Source organism: Pan paniscus, chromosome 3, assembly GCF_029289425.2.
Source record: "Pan paniscus chromosome 3, NHGRI_mPanPan1-v2.0_pri, whole genome shotgun sequence".
Classification (NCBI taxonomy): Eukaryota; Metazoa; Chordata; class Mammalia; order Primates; family Hominidae; genus Pan; species Pan paniscus.
Genome location: NC_073252.2, coordinates 80,002,953 through 80,018,423, shown reverse-complemented (window position 1 = coordinate 80,018,423; position 15,471 = coordinate 80,002,953). Strand labels below are relative to the sequence as shown.

Below are 15,471 nucleotides of genomic sequence, written 5' to 3'. Positions count from 1 at the left end.
GCCACTCGATAAAGACTGCAACTTCCACAGACCCAAGAAGAGACAGAGCTATCTCATGTCAACTCTAGCTCTACAGCTTAGACATCTGCTTCAGTTCCCAATATCCAAGGACAGACAGACATTAACAGCTAGAGTCACCTGGGTCCTCAGAGGTTCTTTTTACAGCCTTCCCTTTACTGTCCTATACCTGGTCACAGCAATTTTGGCTACTGCTGCATTTTTAGTGTTCTTGGTTTAACACCGAACTAATTCTTTGTTCTTCTGGAGATCAGCATACAGCATCTCCCATTGTTTTAATAATCTTGATTATAAAAGGATGGATGAGGCCCAAGCACCCTAAAAAGTCACCCTTGGCAGTGGGCTAGATCCCCCACATGGGTGGCCTGGCTTAATCTTCACCTGTTTGCTTATGTGGAAGAACTCACAACACAGACCATATGCATAGTGAGGACAGAATCTTCTATTAAGTTCATCACTGTGCCAGGTATCTAGGCAAAGAAAAAAAATATTTCTCAAAGAGAAATGGAACACTTTAAAATAAATCTCTTCAAATTTTGTCTTAAATAGTATATCTATTTCCAAATAAAGCCTGTTTCTGGTATTACTCATGAGCATTTAAAATAACATGAAGAGCCAAAAAATTCTTATATGTCATCTCTCTCTAAACACAAGCACAGAGATTAATCTGTATTTAAAATTTTTAACCTTCATAGCCATTAAGTTCAAGCATCATAACTTCTTTATAGAAGGCAAATGTTTTCACTGCTTTGCCTCAGTAAAATTCCTTTGACAATTTCAGTAGCAATTGTACTTATTTGAGATTGTTTTCATTTTATTTAGATGTGAAATTAACTGAAAAACAAACAGTTTGTCAATTCCGAAAAGCATTTAAACCAAAAAAATCTAAAGATTTCAATATACATATTCCACAGATTTCAAATAGGAAGCTAATACACTTTGTTAATGCCACAAGTAAGGAGGAAAACAAGACCACCACATTCACAATCTTAGGCCATTGTTAGTGGCTATTTGGTAACTTTTTCCATTCCTTCTCTAATTCGCTCAGATTGAACCTAAAAGGACAATATGCATTACTTTATTTCCCTCAGAACAAATCAGTATAACTACTTAGATAAAACTTAACTTGTCTCTGCATCATTATAGTCTTTTCTCTATATCGTAGCCAGTGGTCTTTAAAAAAAAGTCTCTTCCTTGTTTAAAGCCTTCCAATGCTGTCCATTGCAACTCAAACACAACTCAAATTTCTTACCCTGGTCTATCAAGCATGACATAAACTGGCCTAGACACATCCTCCTCTCAATTTAAATTTCATTAGGCTCCAGCCACACCAGCCCTTCTTTCTGCTCCTCAGGTGTGCCAAGCATTTCCCAAACTGGGGACTTTGTACTTACTGCTTTCTCTCGTATAGATTTTTCGCTGATCTTCAAATGGAGGTCATTCAGGTCACGGCTCTAATACCCTCATCTCAGAGAGATTTTCCCATTCTAAATTAGCCAGTGTCCTTGTATCCCCTACTTCCACCACATTCTATACCATTCCTCTTATTTTCTTGAATACCACTTACCACACATAAAATCACGTTCATTTTTTTATGTCTATTACCTGCCTGTGCTTGTCTGTGCCTTAGCAACAATATAGGAGGAAAGATCACCATTATCTCCAGAACACAGAAAGTTCCTGACATATAGGAAACACATCTGCTAACTGAATAAGTGAAGGAATAGTTGTGTGACTTTGGGTAAATAAGTTACACTCTGAGCTAGCCAAAAAGATGAAAAAACAACAAACAACTTCATATACCATTCATTCAGTCTCCTTCCTCTGCTCCTAAAATCTTTTCCCCAAATTAGGAAAAACAATTTAGCTAGTACCGAAGCCCTACAAACAACAGATATGAACTAGGTTTCATGTTCACTTAACAGGCCAAGATTCTGACACAGATGGAAATGACTTTCCACGTAGACACCCGGTTGTTCCCTTAACACTCAACTTTTAGTTAGTACAGGTAATAACTTGAGTGTAGTGTATCTGATTTAGAGCTTCTGAAATGCCAACCCTGTAATTCTACCACTGGGAAAGATTAACAATTCTAAAATCAAAACACCCATGAAGAAAGGAATGACTGTCCTTTAATTCTGGACACCAGCTAATACTTAGGGCCAGGCGCAGAGGCACATGCCTGTAATCCCAGCACTTTGGGAGGATGAAGTGAGCAGATCACTTGAGGCTAGGAGTTCGAGACCAGCCTGGCCAACGTGGTGAAACCCCATCTCTACTAAAAATACAAAAAAAAAAAACCGAAAACAACAACAACAACAAAAATTAGCTGGGCTTGGTGGCACATGCCTATAATCCTAGCTACTTGGGAGGGTGAGGCACAAGAATCACTTGAACCTGGAAGGCAGAGGTTGCAGTGAACTGAGATCACGCCACTGCACTCCAGCCTGGGCAACAGAGCGAGATTCTGTCTCAAAAAAAAAAAAAAAAAAAGAATATGACACTAAATTTTGAATTAGATCCAGCATAATTTTAAAATCCTCCTTCCTACTTCCACAATCAGGCAGGAGAAGGAAATAAAGGGCATTCAATTAGGAAAAGAGGAAGTCAAATTGTCCCTGTTTGCAGATGACATGATTGTATATCTGGAAAACCCCATCATCTCAGCCCAAAATCTCCTTAAGCTGATAAGCAACTTCAGCAAAGTCTCAGGATACAAAATCAATGTGCAAAAATCACAAGCATTCTTATACACCAATAACAGACAAACAGAGAGCCAAATCATGAGTGAACTCCCATTCACAATTGCTTCAAAGAGAATAAAATACCTAGGAATCCAACTTACAAGGGATGTGAAGGACCTCTCCAAGGAGAACTACAAACCACTGCTCACTGAAATAAAAGAGGATACAAACAAATGGAAGAACATTCCATGCTCATGGGTAGGAAGAATCAATATTGTGAAAATGGCCATACTGCCCAAGGTAATTTATAGATTCAATGCCATCCCCATCAAGCTATCAATGACTTTCTTCACAGAATTGGAAAAAACTACCTTAAAGTTCATATGGAACCAAAACAGAGCCTGCATTGCCAAGTCAATCCTAAGCCAAAAGAACAAAGCTGGAGGCATCATGCTACTTGACTTTAAACTACACTACAAGGCTACAGTAACCAAAACAGCATGGTACTGGTACCAAAACAGAGATATAGACCAATGGAACAGAACAGAGCCCTCAGAAATAATGCCACATATCTACAACTATCTTATCTTTGACAAACCTGACAAAAACAAGAAATGGGGAAAGGATTCCCTATTTAATAAATGGTGCTGGGAAAACTGGCCAGCCATATGTAGAAAGCTAAAACTGGATCCCTTCCTTACGCCTTATACAAAAATTGATTCAAGATGGATTAAAGACTTACATGTTAGACCTAAAAACATAAAAACTCTAGAAGAAAACCTAGGCAATACCATTCAGGACATACGCATGGGCAAGGACTTCACGTCTAAAACACCAAAAGCCAAAATTGACAAATGGGATCTCATTAAACTAAAGAGCTTCTGCACAGCAAAAGAAACCATCATCACAGTGAACAGGCAACCTACAGAATGGGAGAAAATTTTTGCAACCTACTCATCTGACAAAGGGCTAATATCCAGAATCTACAAAGAACTCAAACAAATTTACAAGAAAAAAACAAACAACCCCATCAAAAAGTGGGCAAAGGATATGAACAGACACTTCTCAAAAGAAGACATTTATGCAGCCAAAAAACATGTGAAAAAATGCTCATCATCACTGGCCATCAGAGAAATGCAAATCAAAACCACAATGAGATACCATCTCACACCAGTTAGAACAGCAATCATTAAAAAGTCAGGGAACAACAGGTGCTGGAGAGGATGTGCAGAAATAGGAACACTCTTACACTGTTGGTGGGACTATAAACTAGTTCAACCATTGTGGAAGTTGGTGTGGCGATTCCTCAGGGATCTAGAACTAGAAATACCATTTGACCCAGCCATCCCATTATTGGGTATATACCCAAAGGATTATAAATCATGCTGCTATAAAGACACATGCACACGTATGTTTATTGTGGCACTATTCACAATAGCAAAGACTTGGAACCAACCCAAATGTCCAACAATGATAGACTGGATTAAGAAAATGTGGCACATATACACCATGGAATACTATGCAGCCATAAAAAATGATGAGTTCATGTCCTTTGTAGGGACATGGATGAAGCTGAAACCATCATTCTCAGCAAACTATCGCAAGGACAAAAAACCAAATACCGCATGTTCTCACTCATAGGTAGGAATTCAACAATGAGAACACATGGACACAGGAAGGAAAACATCACACACCGGGGACTGTTGTGGGGTGGGGGGAGGTGGGAGGGATAGCATTTGGAGATATAGCTAATGCTAAATGACAAGTTAATGGGTGCAGCACACCAACATGGCACATGTATACATATGTAACAAACCTGCATGTTGTGCACATGTACCCTAAAACTTGAAGTGTAATAATAATAAAAATATAATAATAATAAAAAAAAATCTACTTTTTAGATACTTTTAGGTATCCATCAATGACTGTCTTCCACATGAAGTATTAGAATTTCATACATTGACACTAATGCCTAACTTAAAATTATAGGCTCCTGAATATTTTAGCTAATAATAAATATTCTAGATTACAAATTTGGTATCAAAAATTTTAATGAAAACATTAATCATATAAATTAAATAGCAAAACTATTTGAAAGGAATTATAATTCAAACAGATTTGACTTACTGATATTTCTCTATTTGTTTTCATAAGAACTGATTATTTTCAGCTGAAATCTATTTAAGATTGTGGTAAGGAGAAACGAGATTAAAGTACACAGAGCTCATAAGCCCTGTTGTCAGCACATATTCTTCATAAATACTCATCTTCCTTTTATTATTTTTAAAAGACACGCAAGTTTTACGAAACATGCCAACTTCAGTTAAAAGCTTCTTACATAAGAAATAGCCACATGTGAGGAATCTAGCCTGGCATTTGTTGAAAATAACTATATATTCTGAAGAACACGCCCCATGACATTTATTGATAAAAATTCCTCACTAATAAACCAACTTCTGAAATCTAATTACATACCTTCATGTCACAATTTAAGAGGTCTGTTAGAGAATCACTTTTTTAAAAAAGCACAAAGTTAACAGTATCAAGAAAAGTACTCTATCATAAGTAACCAAAACATTAAGAAATATTTCTCTTACTGCAGATATGGCTCAGTCTCATCTGAATTATTTTTTAAAAAGTGTTGGTTTGAATTATTAAATGAAAAAACTAAGTACAAGGAAGCCCAATGAACAAAAACACATGTTACTCTGCCTCTAGCTAAGCCTTATGAAATATTTTAGTTTCAGTCATGCCTTCACTTTAAACAGTATTATACTGCCCTTTCTAGTATACTAATTAAGATAAAGTTTAACATTCTGTCCTTCCAACAACAGCTGAGAGAATACAGAGATGAATGTAAATATATATCATATTCTATAATATACATTTTCTAATATTTCAAATTTAACAACTTATCTAAATCCAATCTGAGTTACATTAAAAGATCAAAACTTTTTTTAATTGACATCATGGGTGATGTACCAGGCAAACACCACAACCACAACTCCACACACTGAAATGAGATAATATTTATGTTTTTGCCATAGTGATAGCTCAATTGCCACTTCATCTCTTTTCCTGTTCTTCTTTCGACGACCCTTCAGTCTGTTTTCAAAAGCTTCTAGTTCAGCCTAAATAAAAACAGCATCATTTTAATTAAATTCAATGCATACATTGATTTGAAAGTTTCCATTTACATAAAAATCAATATTGGTAATGTTTTAATAGTAATGATATATAGTCAATATATTGATTTGATTTTTTAAAACACTACTCTCCACTACTGATTGTATTCAACAAATTCAGGGTTTAGGTAAGCAGAAAGGAGACTGGGAGATAACAGAAGAGAATATTTCAAACTGTAGGGCTGACTATGATACTAAATATTAAAATGTCTGATTAGGCCAGGCACGGTGGCTCACGCCTGTAATCCCAGCACTTTGGGAGGCTGAGGCAGGCGGGTCACAAGGTGAGGAAATCAAGACCATCCTGGCTAACATGGTGAAACCCCATCTATACTAAAAATACAAAAAATTAGCCGGGCATGGTGGCGGGTGCCTGTAGTCCCAGCTACTCGGGAGGCTAAGGCAGGAGAATGGCATGAACCAGGGAGGCAGAGCTTGCAGTGAGCCGAGATGGCGCCACTGTACTCCAGCCTGGGCAACAGAGAGAGACTCCATCTCAAAAAAAAAATAAATAAATAAATAAAATAAAACGTCTTATTAAATTAGGGTGCTCTAAAATATAGACACTGGTCTTATACATTGACACCATTATACTTCAACCCAATTATTATAGAACCAGCATTCTATAAAGCTTCTAGCAAGTGCTGTGATGCCTAGTGAGAATGAAGATACCTATAATTCTAGTTGTTTACAATGCATGCAATAAACATTAGTGGCTTTTAAGAAAGAAATTCAAGTGAGTAAAGAGAAAAAAGCTGCCAGAACTCGATTCTTCACTACCAAATACATTTTTTAAAAATAGTAAAAATTCTTCAAAGGAAAAAATTCTTCAAGCTTTAAAATCAAAATGACTATTTTAGACATAAAAATCTTAAACTAGTACTAAAAGACGATAACTGAATTGCATTCAATATCAAATGGGGATTTTTATCCTACTGCTAAGTACTTATTAAACTTTTACGCATAATAATGTAATATAATATGCTATAGTGCATAGGTAATTAAGACAATAGTTAAAATATATATGTATTTAATAATATCCACCTAAAACTTTGTAAATGGTTATTTAATAGGAGGAAATGTAAACTTTAGTTCACATATCCATTACTGTGGTCATAAACCACACTTGAAAAAGATCTAATAATAAACTTAGTTTAATACAAAGTGGCATTCTTCAATGAGCCAAAATGTCAGACTACTCCCAAGTGGTTAGTTTCTGACATATAAAAAACGTCAAAATATCTTAAAAGCAGGCAAACTTGAGGACTACAGACACAGTAAAGTAACTGACAGTTAAATGGTGACTCACAGTCACCAAGTATATATTATGTGCTGTATACAGTGATCCCTCAGTATCTGTAGGAAATTGGTTCGAGGATCCCCTTGGATATAAAAACCTGAGGATGATCAAGTCTCTACATAAATAGTGGAGGATTTGCAAATAACACACAAACATCTTCCTGTATACTTTAAATCACTCTAGATTTCCTATAACACCTAATAACAATGTAAATGCTATGTAAATAGGTGTTACACTGTATTTTAAAATGCGTATTATTTATTATTTTTTTTTTTTTACTTGTTTTGAAACAAATTTTCGAACTGTGGTTGGTTGAATTCACAGATGCAGAACCTACATATACTAAGGACTGATTATATTCTGTTTAAAGAGTCAGTAAACAGGGAATGTATCTAAGATTTTCATCCATGATGATTTATAAAAAGATAGCAAAGGGAATAAGGAGAAAACATACTAAACTATTCTTAATAACTTAATCTCCTAGGATTCCAGCCAACTTATGTTTTACTATGTTAGCTCTGATAACTTATTTTGGGGATATCAGGCAAATCAACTTTACAGAACCATGAAATCTCAAAGGTCACCTTGGCCAACCATTATTTACTACATGAATTGTTTCTAATGTTCCTAATTGTTCTAATTGTTCCTACAACTCATCAAAGTTTGAATTTCCTCATTCATGCAAATCACGCAAGTTTCAATCTCATCATTCATAAAGGCAGTAGCTTAGCACACAATACAATCTGATAAGTATAAAGCATTTCAAGATACAAACTGACAAATAATAATAAAAAGTTATACATCACTATTAGAAAGTGAAGCCACTCTTTCAAGTGTATGATCAATAAAGTAAATACTTAAACAGGGAGTATCAGGAATGTACTTGTTCTCTAGGTGACAACAAAGAACAGGTTATAATCCCGCATTTAAAGATCTAATAGGGAAATATGGGAATGTATTATTAAAACAAATGTACTGATTAGTAAACTGCACTTATTTGTTATAGGTGGTCTGCAACTCAGTAAGATAGAACTCAAATACTTTTAGTTAAGTAAAGTCATGGTCTCCAGAAGACGCCTTACAATGGTGATGATTCGCTCACTCTCACTCCCCAGCCAAAGGAGGAATTAAAATTCTTCTGGCTGAAGTATGGATGATATTGGCAAGAAAGTAAATTGGAAATACAAAAAAAAATTTGGGAATATATGAGATCTCATACCTTTTCAGAGTTTCAGTATACTTAAAGTCAAGTTAGTAGATGGCTCACTTTTGTTTTACAAGAACTATGTTATTTTCAGTTCACAATAGAGACTAGCCCTTAGTTTGACCTTGGAATATACCCTGTGTTTGCACGAAATCTAGCAATGATGCTAAGAGACATAAATCTGGGTATTTTGTTCAGTTACCTGTTGTCTTCGTTTTTCTTCTTCAAAAGCAGCTTTGGCTTCTGCTTCTTTTATCTGTTTATACACATACAAAAGTCAATTTACAATTTAGTCATCACATTTTATATGGAATTTTAACATCTACCCATCCAGGTTCTATTAACCCATATCAACTTTTAGGAGCTTGAAATCATTTAAAGAAATGTAAATGCTATACTGAGACAAGGTTTTACCAAGGCACTATCTAATAAATTGAAGGTGGTGATGGATGGAGTGTTATACCTTATATGAGCATCTCAGCTTAACAAGTAAAATCGGTATTACATCGTAATTCAAGGAGTTAAAACACTGTAACAGCAAATTTTAAAACTGCCTTTTTTCCTCTTGAGTTGCTGTATTAAGAATCTAGAATTAATTATTAAATACTGCTGTTTCTCTAGAGTTAAATTTATCTTAAATGTGCTATCATGGAAGGGAATCCTTACTTTCAAACAAAATCAAGAGGTCACTGATTGGGTTGATGGAGGGGAAGAGTAACACTAGAGACAACCCAAGCAGCAAAGAATCTCCAAATTTTATAACGGGCATAGAAGATGAAAAGCCTTCATATACACTAGGCAATGAAAATCCCAATCTGCCATTCAAAATAAGCCTATAAAACTAGGCTTTTATTATAAAAGCAAAAAAATGAGATTTCAAGTTGTTTTTAATAAGTACATAAATGCACAAAGTAAGAAGGGAAAGGCCACTAGCCTTTAAAATGATATTTAACGAGACATTACCTCAGATGCTCTCCGCTTCATTTCCTTGCACGTTGTGTCACATTCTATTGAAACCTGATTTTCACGTACTTTGTTGCATTGCAATTCCTACAAACAACCCAATTTTCAAATTTTAAATGATTTTTCCCTCAAAGACCTGTCTGCCATAAAAAAGCAAAGTTCATCTGATAGCTTAAGGTTGTAAGTATTATTTGATGTGTCTTAATATTTAATGATGATATAGTTGCAAGCATTAAATATCTGCTTCAAATAGTGATTACTTTCTTATTTTCTCTTAACTTAAAAAAGAGAATACCATAAAATTTTTAAAAATCAACTTAATAATTACTACGTGCCACTATTGGACTTAGCTCCCATGTTGTTTTTATTCTTTACTTTTCTTTATTGTTTGTTATTCTTGCAAAGTGTCCAGGGAATACAATGTTCTACTAATGTGCTGTCCAACAGAGCTTCCTGGTATGTGCGTGGGATGGAAATGTTGTAAATCTGCATTAGTCCACAGAGTAGCACTAGCCACATATGGCTACTGAGCACTTGAAATGTGGGTAGTGAAAATGAGGAACCAAATTTTTCATATTGTTTTATGCTAATTCATTACAATTTGCATTTAAATATCTACATGTGACTACTGGCTACCATCTCAGATAGTGCAGCTCTAGAGAGTTTTCTGGAGAGCTACAAATTTTTCTCTCGACTATTAAACTTTTTTTAAGTTTAGATGAAAATTGTTCTAAAGCTTATGTTGGCACCTCACTACCTCCTTAATGAAAGAACACTGATCTACTGTTTTTGATGTCTTGACATCAAAACTATGACCAATTTCTGTACTACGACAGAATAAAACGATGACCTACTGAGTTGAAGAGTGGTCTTTATATTAGTTTTAGACTGCCTTTTGTAGTATATCTATCTTTTATTCATTCATTTATTGCTGCCAATGTCACTTTTACTCTCAGTATATTTAATTTGTATCAGTTTCTCCTGTCTCACCAGACCCTCAGACTCTAGTTTTTTGTTCAAATCTACCACAGCTTAGACATGAGATTACCAAATCCTGAGTAAAGTGTATTTAGTAAAAGCATTTTATGGCATGGAATTTTATTACTTGGAGGGTTTTTTTTTTTTATTCCTTAGTTCTTCATTTTTGGCTCGATTTAGTGATAAACATAGTCTTGCCCTCCAAAGACAGTCCAGACATAAGAAAATTAACATGAACAAACACTGGAGACAAAAATAAGTATCGTGTGTTTATAGACATTAAGTCCATCAGCTTAGAAGAGGATTTTATCTTTTCTCATTCAGAAGATACTTACAGAGTGCCTATAACATGCTAAACACCATGACAGGGAAATGGAACACAGTAAGAAATAAACAGTATAATCATCTGTTAAGTGCTAAATAAATAACAATAGTAATTGCAGCTACTATTTATTACACGTAGCATTGTTTTAAATGCTATGTAAGCACTACCTCTTTTATAGTAATGGCAGCTACTATTTATTAAACATAGCATTGTTTTAAATGCTATGTAAGCACTACCTCTTTTATTCCTTTCAATAAATCTCTATAAACTCTATTTTACAGATGAGGAAACAAGGTTACAGATACCTAGAATCACAAAGCTCTACATTATGAACCCAGTACAAAGAAAGTCAAGAGGAAGGAACAGCTAAGCCTTCCCAAGGGAACCTGGGGAAGGAAAACCTTCTCAAACAAGGAAGTGCTTCCAATAAGTATTAGCAGGATTCTAGTAAGCAGAGAGCTAAAGGAAAAACATATTGTATTTTACACAGGAAAAAAAAATATATACATTGCCACAGCCTAAGCTAAGCGAGGGTACAATATATGTATTAGGGCACTTAAGTAACAGATTCACAGAGATGATTGCTAGATGATGAGACTGAACAAGCAGGCAAATGTCTTATCATAGCCTCCCTGGTATGCCGAGTGTGCATATACCTACACATACACATTTTTTATACAATGCACTTTTTCCATAAGTGATGAAGAGCCATTGAAGAATTTAGAACAGGGAAGTGGTGTGACTAGAGACAAGGAAATGGGTCACGAAGTTGTGGCCAAAGCCCAGGAAAGAGTTGTTCCAAAGTACTAACGCATGGGTGGCATACGGCACTTGGACAAGACATGAGATTTCAGAGAAAACTTAAGAGACATCTCACATTAAAAATGGCTTGACCAAGTATTTATTTTCAGGTACGGGGGGTCAATTTAAATATCTAAAACTTAAAGATTCCACTCCCTAAAAGGCCAAGTGTATAAATTTAAATTCAGAAGTTCCCTATCCTAGGAAAACATATCAGAAACTATGAACATAAATGAAAGGCAAAGGACCTATAAAAGATCCTCAATACATATCCATCACATGGATGGATAAAAGCGAATTTCAAGAGACAAAAAAGACAAGCTTTAGGGAATGACAATAGGAATATGAAGGGAAAAAAGGAGTTACGACTATAACTGAGATAGGGTAAATCAGAGGTCAAAAAAGTTGGTTTCAAAGGAGTAAGCACTGCCAACAGGGAAGATCAAGGAAACAGAGAATTGAGAAAAAGACTATTAGGACAGTATATTTTCCTTCATAAGTCTTGTTGAGCAGTATATAGTTTGTTTCCATCAGGCTTTGTAATCATTAGTTTTTGCCCATTTACTCCTCTGTTACCATCATTTTATCTTAAAATTAGTTCTTTCCAAGTTTACATGTTATTTTACTTTATAAGGCTATTCATATGAGGTCTTTTTAAGGCAATATTTTCAAAGGACAATACTGATGGTAAAAAGAATTTCATAAATAACAGCAACAAAGTTAATCTCAAGCCATTTCTTAAGCAATGAAACATTCTACCCGTTACACTGTGTTCCTTGTTCAAAGACCTCAAATCTAAAGCACATTGACCAAAACAGGGCATTGAATTTGGTTCCAACATAAAAAATAATTTTCCTTTTACTGTTAAAATGCAGAAAATTAAATCGCCAAAGCTTATGTTTAAAATAAATGTTTACAGAACAAGTAGGCTCATTTTAATAATAAAAAGGTTCTATGAAGTAAAACCTCAAAATGAAAAGGCAAAAAAAAAAAAAAAAAGCCAAACAACTACCAAAACACATAGACCAAAAAACAAGAACAAGAAAACCACACAAAAACAACTTATATAGAAAAGTATTTTCAATAACTTAAAATATTTACCTTTTTTATTCTTTTACAAGGACATCTAAGTTTTACCTTCTGGTTGCAATTAAAGGGACATTCACCAGGATGACACATCTCTTTGCATCTATGACCACAAGGAAGCTAAAACAAAATCAAAATAAAGCAATTACATACTTACATCTTGATCATACTCTAGTTTCCCCCACACCCCAACAATTTTAAGAGAGTCCATCACACAAAGGGTCAATCAATCCTAGCTAATGGGATAATTTGTAAACTATTTTTCTTTCAGATATAAATTATTTTAATTACACTTATATAATTTAATTATATATATAATTTAATTATATTTAATTATTCTCCCCAGCTCCATTCCAACAGTACATCTTACAGCCACCCTTGTAGCTAGTTATAGCCATATAACTTGAGTTCTGGTCAATGGAATGTAAGCAAGTACAGGTGATTCATGCTTCAGATCATTTCAAGAGTATACTTCCATGTTCTTCTCTTCCCCATGTCCTGGAAATGATGAAAGCTGGAGCGGTAATGGAAACCATATGCCAAAGACAGCAGAGCCGCCAGCTGACTTGGATTCATGGGTGAACACATGGAATACAATGACACACCTACCTTCCCTGTACTGCATTGTGGGAAAAAAAACAAAAAAGAAAATGCCCTGTCCTTATACGGTGTTATAATTGTTTAGCGTTTTATTCTACAACATTTACCCTTTCTACTACATATTTAAAAAATATTATTTAGGTAGCCAAAACAACTCAGTAATTGCCATGATGTCTATGCTCCGTGTCTTTAATTGTTTACTGTCTTCCTATCCTAGTCAAGCGTTAAGATGAAATGTTCATGGTCTCTCTGTCTATTCAAATCTTATCCACACTTTAAGACATGACTTAAATCACCATAATGGCCTGATATAAATCTGCCTATACATAAATACATAATAGTAGTTAAGAAATCTGTTTCTAAACTGTTGTAACATTGCTTGTGGTGTCTTGAAATATTGCAAAAAAACAATTTTTTTTAAGGCACTTCATATATTTCTATCTCTCCAACCCTAACAAATAAAATACACTATTTGTTAGGGGTTAAATGTCAAAGACTACCTGGAACTGAGTCCCAGATTACCTGTTTACTAACTGCAGATCTTAGACAAGTCACCTGACTTCTCTGTGTTTCACATGTAAAATTTCACATGTAAAAGAGTATTAGTACTTCATAAAGCTGTTGTGAGGATTAAATGAGTTCAGTATATTTAGTTATTATAATAAAAGTTGTTATTATTATAAGTTCCTTGAGGGCAATGGTCAGACAGTCATCAACTTACGGTGCTGTAACTTAAACAATTTTTCAGTTTTACAATGGGTTTAATCAGGACATATGCCCACCATAAACCGAGGAACATCTGCATTTGTGTCTCTCATGTCATAATCCCTAATAAAGATCCCTCTCAAATAGTAGAACCCTCAGTAAACATTTAAATTCTCTAATTACTGATCTCTATGATTCACCAGATTGATTTTTCAAACTACTGACTCCACTCAAGGAAATTTAGAATCCTTTTCCATTGTCTTTAGTCTCTTTCTAGTATGTGATTAGGTTTTTTGTTCTTTAACTTTTAGCTGAGGCATTCATACTAAAACTTAATTCAGATCACTCACACTGTGCACTTCCACTAATCCTACTCTATAGGGCAGAGAACTGCTATTAATAGAATAAGTCCAGGTATTTCTGAATGATTTCAGTTTTGTTTTTCCCTTTATCTAATACTGGACACTGAATACTACTTAGTAAGCTCAATATTTATTCATTTTCAAACACTTACCTCACAGTGGTTGTTTCAAGCCTTTGTATTGCTTAATTTCATTCTTACCTTCATTCCTGCCAGTGCCTCTAGCCAGACTTCATAAACATTTGGCATTAGCTCACCACTTATTCTTACTCTCAAAATACGTCTCTATATCCTCTTTCCTTAATTAATCTCTAAGGTAATTACATTAGTCATTTTCTCTTAAAAAGTAACTAACACTTCCACTTCAAATTTATTATATTTTTATTGATACATAATATTTGTATGTATTTATAGGGCACATGTAATTTTCTTACATACATAGAATGTGTAACGATCAAGTCAGGGTATTTGAGGGTATTTATCATCTTGAGTATTGATCACTTCTATGTTTTGCAAACATTTCACGTCCTCTCTTCCAGCTATTTGGAAATATACCTTAATCAACATCACTTCATCCCCTTCCCCCCATCCTTCTCAGTCTCTGATATCTATCATTTAAATCAATGATTCTATAGAAGAAAGTGAATAGGGAAGCTTATCAGATTCAATAAAGGAAGACCTTTTGAAAATACATAGGATCATGGCTATAGTGTCGCCTTTCACTTTAATCAGTATTCTGTTGCGCTGGGGGTTGTTGAAAAGTTAAAAATCACTGGTCTTGATGTTATATCTTTCTGCCTCCTAAAAGACCTCATACTCATCTTCACAATTTCATTGACGACTTCAAAGTCTGTCTTTTCTCTGGCTAGGTCTTCTGCCTTCAATAAATGTATCTTTTTTTCTCTAAACCCTTCATTTGACCCTGCCACATACTGGTAAAATTTGTAGAAGACATACATTGGGATGGCTGCCTGGTTCACCATAATTCCCCCAGTAGCCACAGCCATGGCTATGCTACCTGTTCTAGTTCCCTGACTGTGGCTGCCTGTGCCAAAAGGAGCCCTTGGATCCATGGTGAGTCTATTAGGTTTTCTCTCTCGGGAATCTAAAAACTTAAAAGAGCGAGATGGTGGTTTAAGTAGTCATCTCACTGCAAAGCCCCCTTAGGCTGCAGAGATCCTGCCTTTCCCAAAGCTTGACTGTATAGCATTTCCTTCAGAATCTGTGAATTGCTCCCCAATGTCTTCCATATACTCCCCAC

The 15,471-nt window shown here is 35.0% G+C and overlaps 1 protein-coding gene and 1 long non-coding RNA gene across 8 annotated transcripts in view; one reads left to right on the top strand and one right to left on the bottom strand.

Annotated features, from left to right (window-relative positions):
* LOC130541441 (uncharacterized) overlaps window positions 1-15,471 on the top strand; it is a 65,403-nt gene that overhangs the window by 11,041 nt on the left and 38,891 nt on the right. The gene's annotated exons all lie outside the window — the stretch shown is intronic.
* Window positions 4,736-15,471, bottom strand: part of NFXL1 (nuclear transcription factor, X-box binding like 1) — a 69,249-nt gene continuing 58,513 nt past the window's right edge. For 6 of the 7 annotated variants that reach the window (XM_034958849.3, XM_003816013.6, XM_003816011.6 and 3 more), the window contains exons 20-23: window positions 12,560-12,664; window positions 9,355-9,441; window positions 8,594-8,647; window positions 4,736-5,833 (exon numbers count right to left, since the gene is read on the bottom strand). In XM_034958849.3, the coding sequence (XP_034814740.2) occupies window positions 5,660-5,833; window positions 8,594-8,647; window positions 9,355-9,441; window positions 12,560-12,664 (420 nt within the window). In that variant the 3' untranslated portion in view covers window positions 4,736-5,659. Of the gene's footprint in view, window positions 5,834-8,593; window positions 8,648-9,354; window positions 9,442-12,559; window positions 12,665-15,471 lie in introns of those variants that run through there. The other variant, XR_004671121.4, reaches the window with a different exon arrangement.